At 31.2% G+C, this 12,959-nt stretch overlaps 1 protein-coding gene across 8 annotated transcripts in view; it reads right to left on the minus strand.

The window, feature by feature from the left end:
• EPHA7 (EPH receptor A7) overlaps positions 1-12,959 on the minus strand; it is a 156,333-nt gene that overhangs the window by 11,883 nt on the left and 131,491 nt on the right. For 5 of the 8 annotated variants that reach the window (XM_016135612.2, XM_016135607.2, XM_016135610.2 and 2 more), the window contains 7 exons: positions 10,582-10,690; positions 9,970-10,025; positions 5,518-5,643; positions 4,474-4,659; positions 3,832-3,893; positions 2,869-3,078; positions 2,015-2,164 (listed from right to left, as the gene is read on the minus strand). In XM_016135612.2, coding sequence (XP_015991098.1) covers positions 2,015-2,164; positions 2,869-3,078; positions 3,832-3,893; positions 4,474-4,659; positions 5,518-5,643; positions 9,970-10,025; positions 10,582-10,690 — 899 coding nt within the window. Of the gene's footprint in view, positions 1-2,014; positions 2,165-2,868; positions 3,079-3,831; positions 3,894-4,473; positions 4,660-5,517; positions 5,644-5,668; positions 6,949-9,969; positions 10,026-10,581; positions 10,691-12,959 lie in introns of those variants that run through there. The other 3 variants (XM_036220128.1, XM_016135611.2, XM_016135617.2) reach the window with 2 other exon arrangements.

The following is a 12,959-nucleotide window of genomic DNA, read 5'->3' on the forward strand; positions in this document are numbered from 1 at the left end:
ATAAGACCCGAACTTCACTGTAGATGTAATTTCATTTGATCAACAAAAATATTTATTTATTCTTGATATACTTATTATGTATTTATGATATTTCATTTTCAAGAAAAACAAAGGAACAATATTTAGGAAATTTAAAATTTAAAATTTAAGATATTTTTTCTTTTTAACTATTTCTATAATTTGTTTTTAGAAGTTAAGTGAACTTTGAATTTAAGTCATCTTATATTCCTGTCATTCCCTTTATGTTTGAATCTAGTACAGAAGGAAGGTGTCAAAAGAAACGAAACTCTACCAGTGTCTAGGGAATGTAAATATTTCTCTTTCTCTGCCCCAAGGATTTGTTTGCCCTCATTTTGACAGTCCATGAAATTCTGACACTGAGACCTGTCAAATGTTAACAATTTTGCCTCTGCCAAATGCACTCATCATTTATACTTTTATCTTTGAAAAAACATAATCAAAACCAAAAATAAATAAGTAAGTAAGTTTGTTTCATGTTATACCTTAATTTAAAATACTAAAAGATTTAAATGATTTAAAAGCTTCTCCTTCTAAGGCTGTAAACATTTTATTTAATGCAGAAATTTATAGGAAAATATACTGAAAATAACTACCAACAGTCTGACTTGACTTTTGTTGTCTAAAAATAACTATTCATAAGTTTTAAGAACACTGGAACTTGTATGGAAAATTCTAAAATCAAAAACAAAGACACTGGTTTAATATAACGATGTTCATAATCTTTTAAAAAATAATACAAGTTTAACTTTAGTCAGCCTCTCTTGCTGCTCATGTTTACAGAATCAACTAATCTAGTTTGCTAGTCATATCCTTCTATTAAATGATAATATAGACTTCTTGAGCACTACTTATTTTTTGCTCTACTCTTCAAGAATATGCATTTGTAACATTTCCAAACTCCTTCGAAAAGGCCTTTCATCAATTTGTTCCAACCTAATCTTCATTTCGAATCATTCCCAATGTAATGTTTGTATCTCTTTTATAAGAAAGTGAGTCTATTTGGTTGGTCTCCACGTACCTTGCTAAGCCTTTGGTTTTGAACTTTCCAATGTGTTATTTGGAGAATTCTCTCATCAGCTGTGAACCAAGGTCTTCTTCAGATTTCTATTTCAAATCCAGGCTACCTTCCTGGATTTACACTTGCTCTACTTTTATCTAAATTTTATTCACATTGTAGTAGGTTGAACTATATAAATCTGGCAGTATTGAAAGTTTCTAACCCACAAAAATGTCAACTTCATAAAATTCAACCTAATATAATCAAAATTCACTTTCACTTATCCTATATTGTTTTATAAATGGTCTCTCTGTATGAGATGTATACCCCAATAATTGCCATCGGCTTATTCTATCAAAGAATGACAGCATATTTAATGTCTTAGTATATAACAGTATACAAAGTTAGTAAGTACTATTTTTTTAATGAATTTCTAAAGATACTCCATTGTGATTACAATCTAAAATGTCACTATGAAATACTTAACTGAAATGGATCATAAAATCTAGATTGCCTCATAAAATTAAAATTTAATTAAATCAATCTACAATAGATCATTTGAACAGATTTTTCTTAGAATAGTAAAGAAAAAGAAAAATAAGCTTCAAAGACACGATAAAACACAACCACAACCTTCCTTCTCCTCTCTACAAATGATTCTTTTACTCACGTGACTTTCGCAATAGAGCTGTGTAAGCACAGCATCATTATCTTTATTAAGGGGGAAATATTCTCTGTAGGCTTCTAGTATATCCAGAAACTTTAAATTAAAAAAAAAAAAAAAGCAATTCTTCAAAATGAAAACCAAAATTAAATTAATTGAACCCCTAATTTATGGTAATTATCATGGTAATTTGTTAATAATCATGAAAACTCAGAAATCATATTTTTTATAATTCTACAGAAGTTTCTTTCTATGAGCCATTACCTACATGTTCCAACAATAATGAATATCACTGTATTACATTCTTTTCTTTTAAATAGTGTAACACCTACATCTTGATTTGACATGTCCCAATAAGGTCGTTCTCCATAAGACATAACTTCCCACATGACTATTCCATAGCTCCACACATCACTGGCTGATGTGAATTTCCGGTATTGGATGGCTTCAGGTGCTGTCCACCTTACTGGAATTTTCCCACCCTGTTATAAAAAGAAATCAACATTTTAAATATGTATAATGACTTATAAGTCATTTATAGCAAAACTATAAAGGTGCCGTTAGACATTTGTACATTCAATTGGCAATTCAGCATTATCAGGCTGATTCATCTTGAATCTCTCTCTGAGTGTATTTAAAGTTATGAATCCATTTCTTAAAATCATAACAAGGTTTCATTTTCAAGGCAAATCAACTTAATTGGCCTTCTGTGGTCTTAGGGTAAGAGTCTAGTCAAAAGACAATGACAAATTAGGCAAAATAACTACTAAAATGAAATAAAACATTGAGGACTTAAACCTTCACATGTTTTCCTTTTACTTAATATCACAAAAGTTACGATATGAGTTAGGATAGTTAACATTCTTTTAAAATTTTCATTTAAAATGGGGTTATAGTTTTTTGCTACAATTATGAGTGCTGCTAACTAGATGTTACATATGACTAAATATTATTTATATGAACATTCTAAGATAAGCATGCTGTCATTCTTATCACCATTTCTCCCCATTTCCTATAGTACACTGTAAAAGTAACAATGATTCTTCCAAAAGAAAAACACAGTAACAACAAAAAGCTGAGATCGATTTGCCTCCTTTTTCCAGTTAGTTTTGTGTTGCTAAGCCCTGCTTTCTTGGTAGGAAAATCTCAGGAATGCGAAGAGGTGTGGTAATAGACTTTTTCTTACAGTTGTTGTATAGACAGCTTCTGGATCATCCTCTATAACCCGGGAAAGGCCAAAATCTGACACTTTACAAACAAGATTGCTGTTGACAAGAATATTGCGAGCTGCAAGGTCCCTGTGAACATATCCCATATCAGCCAAATATCTCATTCCAGCAGCAATTCCTCTCAGCATTCCTACTAACTGAATGACTGTAAACTGCCCATCGTGTTTCTAGAGGAAGACAAAAATAAAAGTCCAGTTAACTGTACTTTGAAAGGGAATAATAAATCACCACGAAAAATGTCTGCACACTAGTTAATTACTATTTTATAAGAATAATATTAATTAATTTTCTTTATTATACTGACATTTGTGAAAAACATAACAGGTGTTCCTTTAATTGATAGTCAAATAATATAAAATAGTTTTAATAATCATTTCTATTGATGTTATTAATATTAATTAATAATAGTTTCAGATTATGCAAATCCAAAGTATATGTTAATATTTAGGTCAGAGATACAAAAGAAAGTATCTGAAAATATTATCCCTGACAGCTATTTTACTCACTTACTAAAAATTATATAAATATCTAAAAACATATACAGGGATGAAGACGCATATATTAAATATTTTTCTCCAAATGGTAAAAAAAGAAAGGGGAGTTTTTTGGATTAAAGATGAAGAGAAACTAAGAAGTAAAAAATGATTATATTGTCTGTGACTTTTTTTCCATTTTATACTTTGTTTTGCTATTGGTTGGAATATTACTTACAACAAAGATTCTCTAAAATAGATGTCCTACCTAATGGGATTGAAAACTCTTTGCAACTAGACTGGCCACTATATATTTCTAACCCAGTTTAACTCACAGATTGGTCTGAGTTACAAAATATTTATATTTTACACTGCAAAAAAAGTTTAGAAAATTATATGGTTGCATGTAGAGGATATTTAGAATGGGAGGATAATTTTGTTACTTACCCTGAGAAATGCATCTAGGGCTCCATTTTCCATGAATTCTATTACAATCATGACTGGTTTCCCTAAAATTAATAAATACATATACATAAGAAAATAAAAGTGTTGCTTCAGAAACTGCAACCTCAACTTCAGGGTTATTATCTTTCTCATCCCAGATAAGACACATGGTGCTTTTTTGAAATAGTGAATGGTGAGCTGTGTTTCGAATGTTTCTAGTGCTGTTGTGAAAGTTAGAGTCATTAAATGTCTATCTGGAACATAGTCATGATTCATAAAATTAAACAATACAAGTCCAAGTCACTGTGTTCTTCTGATTTCTGTTTTGTGAACAAAACTCAGAGAAAATGACATTTTCTGTAAAATCTAAATACTAAACTATCACTTATGGCTTTTGAAGCTAAATGAAAGTATCAGCCTCTTTATTTAGCTACTAGATTTTTCTGTAATTCTAATTCTGCATTTATTTATTTTCATTTTTTCCCGAGGTTGTGATATAAAATAATTGTTTATTAAGTTAATACCAAGAAAAAACATTCATTTAGAATATGCAATATGTTCATAATTTGATTTTTAAACTATGTACGAAATAACACTAATTTCTGATAGTCCACTTGATAAATTAAAGATATAATCAACATCTACCTCTTGTAACAACCCCTTCCAAATGGACAACATTTGGGTGGTCAAACTGCCCCATGATGCTTGCTTCACATAAAAAGTCTCTCCTCTGTTTTTCTGTGTAACCAACTTTCAGGGTTTTTATGGCTACTGCAACATCTCTTTTCCCCGGAAGTTTCAAACGACCACTGCAGACTTCTCCAAATTCTCCTGAAGTAATAGAACAGGCAGATATATTTTAATTTCAGAAATATTTCTCTTCTCAAATTAAATGCAAATAATTCTTTAAAACACTTTAAAACTTTTCCAAACTATCCGTTATACAAGCTACTATTTTAAAACTGGACTAACAAAAACTCAGAAACAAAATTTAGATTTGTTTCTGAGTTATGCTGTATAACATACCTGTCTACTTAAGCGTAAGGGCACATCAGCGAGTTGTAAACATTGCTATTACTTTTATGGGTTAAAGAGCAAATATTTCTTAAAGATTTAAAAGTCTGGAATTCGTGTGTACTATGACTGCTAGAGTAAAGGGACTTGGACCCAAAAATGTAAAATTATCATTAAACTACATATTGAATACCTAGAAACTAATATTTTTTTAAGTAATTCATACATATAAATTTTCTATATGAAATTAAATAGTACAATGGCTAACTATGCCTACAAATACAAGAAAAAATATAGAAATTAAAGTTTGGCAAAAAGATGGTAAGTCAAGTGAGAAGAATTGTGTTCCAGCAAAATTCAGGAACATCCTAATTTTTAAAATACTAGATCATTTCTTGAACAACAGGCCAGAACTTAATATCTTACGATAGAACATTATCTTAAAAATCCAACAGAAGACAAAAGATATACAGATTCTCTATGCCACATGCTTCTTTTTCACTTTTTTTTTTTTCTTAAGATTTCATAAACAAGTACAGCCTCATTGCTTCCAACAGTTCAGGTAAATGCAAAAGTTCTATACTTGAGGTATAATTATTTGCCTGTCATTATGATGTATGACTTTCGATCTTGGCTAAATGGAACAGCTGAACAAGGAAGCTACAACAGCCTTACCTGCACCAATCACACGCTCAATTTTAATACAGGAGGCATCTAGCTCCTTGGCGAATTGATGGACAGCTCTATTTGGGTCCTCATAGGTTTCAGGGTCAATGTAGGTTTTGGTGCCTGGAAATTTAACTGTAATGATGTAAGAAAGCATGACTGTGATGAAGCAAAGCACTTATTGTGCAGTCAGCCCAGGAATTTCATTATGGAGAGTGCTCCTTGGAACAGTGAACTTGCTTCCACATCACCTGATTCACAGCAGTTTTAACAGACTACTTCAGTCTGCTGGCGTATAGGTATTATCTGCAAGCTTCTATAGGTAACATAGGATCCAGCTCATAGGTTACTAACTGAATTGCTTTTCCAGTAAATCAACAAAAGACATCACCAGAATTCTCTGACATGACTTATCAGACTAGAGGTTTAATTAAATTCGCTGTTATCATGGCATAGTTCAAGCCATATTGAGGTTTATAATGGCCTTGGAAACACATTTGTAAATCTATCAGTCAGTCAATCAATCAAGTTAATACACTGGGAAAAGAAGACATTTCATATACAGGTAGCCTACTACACTGACAGCAATATTAAAAACATTTAGACATCTTACTTATTCTTTTGATTTATTTTTTTATAAGACCAACCATTGTTGACATATACATAAAATTAATACAAGATGTGAGGGCCACTATCACAGACTCGGAGAGAAATCTACTAAAGACACAGTTTCATCTTTACCTTGAAGGGCAATAGAGGCCAGAGGTACAAAGTGCAGAGTAAAGTTAGAAAAGTTACAATATTCCTGGGATCTGCTTACCATATATGACAGCAATTTGAAAGAAGAATGGTTTATATGAACTTTCAATTATAAGGCTCTGGAAGGAGGTAGCCAATATGCCTCAGAAAAGGTAGTCAAAATTCAAACAACATAGAATCAGCTTTAAAGTTGCAAAAGTTAAAATCTTCTTAAAATGCACCCAGAAGCATGCAGGTAACAGATAATGCTATATTAAGTTTAAATCAAATTGTTACAATAATGTATTCCAAATCTAATCATTTGGTTAAAGACAAAGATAAGAGAGATAGGCATATATTTGGTTATATTAATGCAATGAAAAGAATTACACTATATCCTCAAAAAACTTTATTGTTTTTAACAAAGCCACCGAACAATCTTTCATTAAATCTTACTATTTGGAGAACAATATATTTCTTCATGTATTACATTGCAGCCTAACTGTGCTTATGTCATCACATTAAGTTAAATTATATTTTAAAAATAAATACATAATAAACAAAAAGAAGCAGAATGTATAAAGGAAAATGGGATTTAAAAATCTTGATTTATTCTGCTGTAGTTGTTTATCCAAAATTGATTGTCTTAAACAATTATTGTTGCAGTTTATAAAACTGACAGATGCTCATTTGTTACTAGAGCTGAACATGGGGAAAAAAAACACAAGAAGAAAAGAGAGAGGGGACAGAAGGAGAAAAGAGAGAAGAAGGAGTACAGGGAAGAGGAAGGGAAGAGAAAAAGAGAGAAGGGAAGAAAACAATAGGTTAACCTCCTAGATTGGCAGGCAGATGGAGAATGAGCCATCTTCTCCCTTTTTATTCTCTTTCTTTCTTTCACTGTTTATTTTTTATTTTTTATTGGTTTTGTTTTGTGATAAGGGAGCCAGAGTGGAGGTAACCTTCTGCATCTCAAATGGAGTCTCTGATGGTTCTTTATTCAAGCTGTCATAAAACATTTTGACAAGCCAGAGCAATTTTGGCATAAAAACATGAAATACTGCCCAGCTCAGATTCAAAGACATTGTTAGAAGAAATGGTAGGAGGAAACAAAATGTAAATTGGAATTGCTTCACTAAACTCCTCCATTGTGTTTATATCTTTAAATGTAGCACTTGGGGCCATGGAGAGTTGAGGGTGCCTGATACAAATGACTGGACATTCTATTAAATTCAGTGCTCTAAAAGCCAGTTAAATGGTTGCTTTCATGTTTCTGTAAAAATCCAATCTGGTGTCTTAGCACCTAAGAAAATTGTCTGTATACTCAAGGAATAAAAGGGCACCATCTTGTAAATAGCTGGTGACCATAGTATTGTACTTTACATATTTTATATACAGTTATAAAATCAAATAAAATGCATGGTTCTTATCAAATGACAAGAAAAGATATCCTTGTAAAATTGGTGATTCTAAAAATCAAGAATTTACTAGGACAGAATATGCCACACTTCATTTTTCTCATTATTCATTTAAAAATGAATGTTTAAAATAAGAAAAATATTGACATAATTTCTGAATATTCTGATCTGTTCCTTATCTCAATTTAAGAGTGAGCTTTTCTATGTTTTTGTAATTCATTTACCATTTCTCACAAATATTAAATATTGTAAAATCACCATTGATATTTTGCTCTAAAGATGACAACTTTGTATTTATCAAGCTTATCTTGTCCATGTTAGCAAGTAAAAATGCAGCGTTATTTTTTAGAATTACCGACTGAATGTCAAATGTAAAAAAAGCAAATAGAATAAAAATATTAAAACTGAGTGATGACAATTAAGCAAGGCTATATAACAAGTTTTAGAGAAGCCATGTTTCAATTTACTTTGTGAATTAACTTGCAAGTTAAAAACAAATAACCTAAAACATATTTGATAATTTTGGGATGTCTAGGATACACTCAATAGAGAAAAGCAAAATGACATACTGATTAAGGCAATATTAAATGATTCTGTCATCAAATTTTTTACATATGGGTAGAATCAAGGATTCTAGGAACTATAGTATTTTGTTACTCTTTTATAGACATTTAAAAATTTAGGCGTTCAAGTTTTGATCCTCTTCTTCCTGTCTGCAGAAGTGTTAAAGATATTCTCTCATGTCTTAGAAGAAAAAAAAAAAGTAGCCTCTGCTTTCTCTGTACATCCTCTAGCTATAAACTACCTTTGCCACTCTAATTACGGAGGCTCGGCACAAGACTGCTAGATTGGCAAAAGTTAGCACCAACATTGGGAGCATATCAAATAATCCCACAGGGGAGGTGGCAGCATCACATATATTCATTCAGAATCAGGGTGAAATTTAAGTTTTATGAGGCTTGAGCCTTCTACAATTTGGGATACTCTCTTATTAAAAAAAAAAAAAAAAAGATTATATACACAAAATTGCTAGGGCTCTCCTAGGGCCTTAAAAGGGGTCTATGAAAGAGAGGGACCCTGAAGCTGAGACTTCATCATAAAGCTACCTCTGGTCATGCTTTTACTTTAAATTATAGTATCCCACATACCCTTCCTGCCTTCAGTGGCCGGAATTCTATAATGTTTCATAATCAATTTGGATATATATAATCTAAAGCCACTTCTGTTTCGAAAATTGAAGTCAAGGTAATTATTGGTTCAGCAAAAAAACACATTGAAGAAACTCAAGAATGATAACACTGGCATTCACAATTTGTGTCTTTAAATGATACATTTTCTTGATTGATGTTATATAATGACTTTAAGATGAGTACATGGCAATATCTTCTTAGATATTGATATAATAATTTGAGAAATAACACAATGATAGGTGTAATTCTTATTTCAATAAGGAAATTTATCCATGAAAAAATTTAGTAAGGATTACAGTTACTAAGAAAAATAATAAATAAAATTGTTCTTAATATTTTTAAGGATTAAAAATAGAAATAACAGGTTTTGATAAAAACATCACTAATCATCAGAATTAAAATCATTTGATTGTCAGGTTACTTTGGATGCATAAAGTGATAACATTTGCTTATATGGCTCTCATTTTTTTACTTGCCATATACACTGAGTAAGAATAAGATTGATGCAGATGGACATCTATTTTCTTTGATTCTCTAGGGTCTCCTCTGAATATGATTTCCAAAGTGAACCTTTAAGAATCAGGTAACCCAAATCCACAGGGAAACATTGGAGGATTAAATCCTATTATTATACTTCATATGTCTGGGGAAATATCTCTCAGTGATAGACAATGCATTGTAGCTGAAATAAAAGAGGCTCCTCAGCTTAGCCTTTCAAAGTAGCATCACTCATTGGGCAGGAAAAAAGGGCTTATGCATCTAATCTGAAATGAATTCCTTAGCTAAAACACGGGCCATGTAACATTTAATGGGTAATTATTAGAATAGTAGAAAACATCTGAGCAAAGTTTGTAAATGGAAAAATTGTGACATCAAAGCACCTTAATATTTTACAGTTATATTAAAATTCTTTATGACGTTACATTTTGGAATATATTTTTTAAAAATTCATATCATATGACTTTCATTCTGAATATCTGGTCAAATGCTTTAGAGCAATACTTTGAGCTCATATAATTTCAAACATGATATATTAGGAATTTATTTATGTCAATATTAACAACCAGGTTTCTGTATTAATTGGGGGTACATGTAATAAAGAAAAGCCAAACACTTACAATGAAAGTAAAGTTCCTCATCTCCTTCTTGGTCAGCTTTGCTATACCCACAGTGTCTGGAAAAAAAAGAAATTTGTGATAAAATCAATGATCTTACTTAAGGCATTTAAAATTTAGTATAATACACTTTAATTATTTCAAAACATGCTAGTTAGTGTTATAAACAGAAAAAACTTCCTGTCCATAGTTATAAACTCATTTAGTAACACAGCAATTCATAAGATAAAAAGGCAGTGAATATAAAGTATTTACATGAGACAATGTAGAAGAAACATATTTCATACATTTAGTTTTATCAATGAGTAAATATTTGCTTATACTTTTTCTGAAAAACAACATCAGTAACAACAACAGATTTTAAACAGTTTCTATAAATCATTAACTAAAAGAATAAATTCACCCAACAGAAATTACTATACTTATTCTCTCAAACTAGGCAATGATTAAGCTCATTGACCGTGGGGGAATAAAAATTTATTATCCTTTAAGGTTTCATATCAGTGTTTGCGTTTACTCTTCTAGTACACTAAACAATAAGTAATGAGCTAATGTAATTCTGAAAAATCAATACATTTCGCGTTAGATAGAGATTAGAAGAAATTTGTGTTTTACCTTCTTCCAATAATGAAGCCAAAGACCATGAACACCAGAATGATGGTCCCTGCCACTGCAACCACAGCAATTATAATAACTGGATTCTGTTCACTGGAGACAGCTGTAGCTGTAAACAGAAGAAACAGAAACACTCAATACCATGCAAGAACTTGAAAGGTTAAACAAAATCTTATCAACAAGATCTACCTATGCTATTGAATTCACTTCTAATTTTAAATAAATGCATTATATCGTAATATAAAGATACCTACAAAATACCTTATTAAATGGCTAGCCCCTGCTTGATTGCTGGAAACTTAGTTATGAATCAAGAGATAGAGATCATTAATCTACAATTATTATTAAATCTCTGTTTTTTCCTCAGCGAAGTATTTGACCCCTATGTCTATTTTTCTGTTATGTAAAAAAGAACCAAAATACATGCTCCGTGTATTGTTCAAAGCACTTTAAATGCTTTATCTTTCATATGATTAATATAAAATAAAGATCATGTGATCATAGTAAATCATCATGAATTTATAGTGCACCATAATTCAAGAAAAAGAGTAGAACTACTTGTATTAATTTGAAAAAGTATGCGATACACACATAATAAGAGTTCAATGTTACAGAAAAGGTAAGTTATTTATAAAACAGCAAACTTTCTTTAAGTACTTAAAAAAAAAAAATTCCACACTATCTAATTGTAGATATTTCCTGTATAATGCTAAGTGATTCTTCGATGTTCGTTAAGGTAAGCCTGGGTGGACCTTTCTGAGACCTCTTTGGCAACAGTATATGTTTACATGTACTTTAAAGCAGCCTCTAATTCCAATTCTTCATCAAGTCACAAGGCCTTCCCACTTTCATTTTTCCAAATTAGTGAAGCTTTATTTATATTGTAATTTGCAATTGTCTTATTTTCCCCAGAGTATTATATTTTCAAAACCAGTATTGACCTCATAAAATAATCAAAGAAATATAAAACAATGAAAATGTATATTCCCATAAATGATTCAGCTGCAAATATCAGATCATATACAATGTCAAACTAATTTAGTTTGCTTATTTCTGAAACAATTAATACCTATAATCTTTAATTTATGGCAGGATGGAAAATACTACTCCATCTTGCTGGTGGCAAGGGACTGGGTCTCCAGAGCAGTAAATTATATGTAGGCAGAGTATGCTTTGCCACAATAGGAAACATAAGTTTTGTTTTTTGCCTTTTTTTTTTCTATTGGGCTTTAGTTTCTATGTCCTCCTTTTGACAACTCATCTCTTAATTTTGTATACCTATGCTAACTATACACAGCTTTTGTATTGAAAAATGGTAAAAATGGCTCTGGTGTAATAGATAGTTTCTGAACATAGAAAAAAGAAAAGAAAAATTTTATTTTTGAATTATAGTCTTCTATTTTTCAATAGAGATTACTTCAAGTATTTTTTGTTTGGTTGGTTTGGTTGCTTTTTCTTTTTATCTGTCTTTTATATTCATATTGAGAGGAAAAAGAATGGATTAGTTTGTTCATGAGGAAGGAAAAAATTATACATGTATGTATAGAAACTGTTTCCATTCAGTTAATGTGTCCCTTGGGTATAATTCTCTGCCCTTAGCTTCAAAAACAGAACTCCCATAAGAAAACTGAACTCAGGTAAATGATGAATAAGAATTTGTGACTATTTAGTTATCCATTTTTATATATAGTCAGGGTCACACTTTAATTTTTCCATAGTCCACATTTACGGTTAATATTTTAATCTATTTCGTGGGTAATAAATTTTAAAAGTAATTAAGTGCCATAATCATCATACCGTCATTTAGAAAATTGTAGAAACAGTGGAGTTGACTCTGTACAGAAGGGGATTTTAGGATGTATGTGCAATGGAATAACTTGTTCAACTTCTCTTTTGAAACAGTGCTCAAACGATTTCTCTCCAGTGGCATCTTCCCTCTTGCCCTCCTTTCTAGCACTGTGAGTCACTGTTTCCTGACACACTAACAGCACTGGGACATCCATTCTTACCAGCATCTAATTGCTTGATCAGCATTTGCATATAAGTCTTTCTCTTTCACTGAACAATAAACTGAGCATCAACCGTGTCATGTGTCTCTGTGCATCCCTAATTCTTGGCACAGTACCTTGTGCTAAATCAGTATTTCTCAAAGGGTGGTCTAGAAACCCCTGATGGTCCCTCAAGAACTCTATAGGGGATCTGCAAGGTCAAAATTATTTTCATAAAATACAATGTTATTTCACTTTTTCACTCACAATGCTCATAAGTGCACAGAGTTTTCTAGAAATTATGACGTGATGACATCATGACTCAGATGACCAATGTGTATATGTGTTTTTGTGCTTTAAAAATTTCTCAGTTTTAATTTCTAATGTGAA

The sequence above is a fragment of the Rousettus aegyptiacus genome, unplaced genomic scaffold (genome assembly GCF_014176215.1).
Source record: "Rousettus aegyptiacus isolate mRouAeg1 unplaced genomic scaffold, mRouAeg1.p scaffold_m13_p_1, whole genome shotgun sequence".
Lineage (NCBI taxonomy): Eukaryota > Metazoa > Chordata > Mammalia > Chiroptera > Pteropodidae > Rousettus > Rousettus aegyptiacus.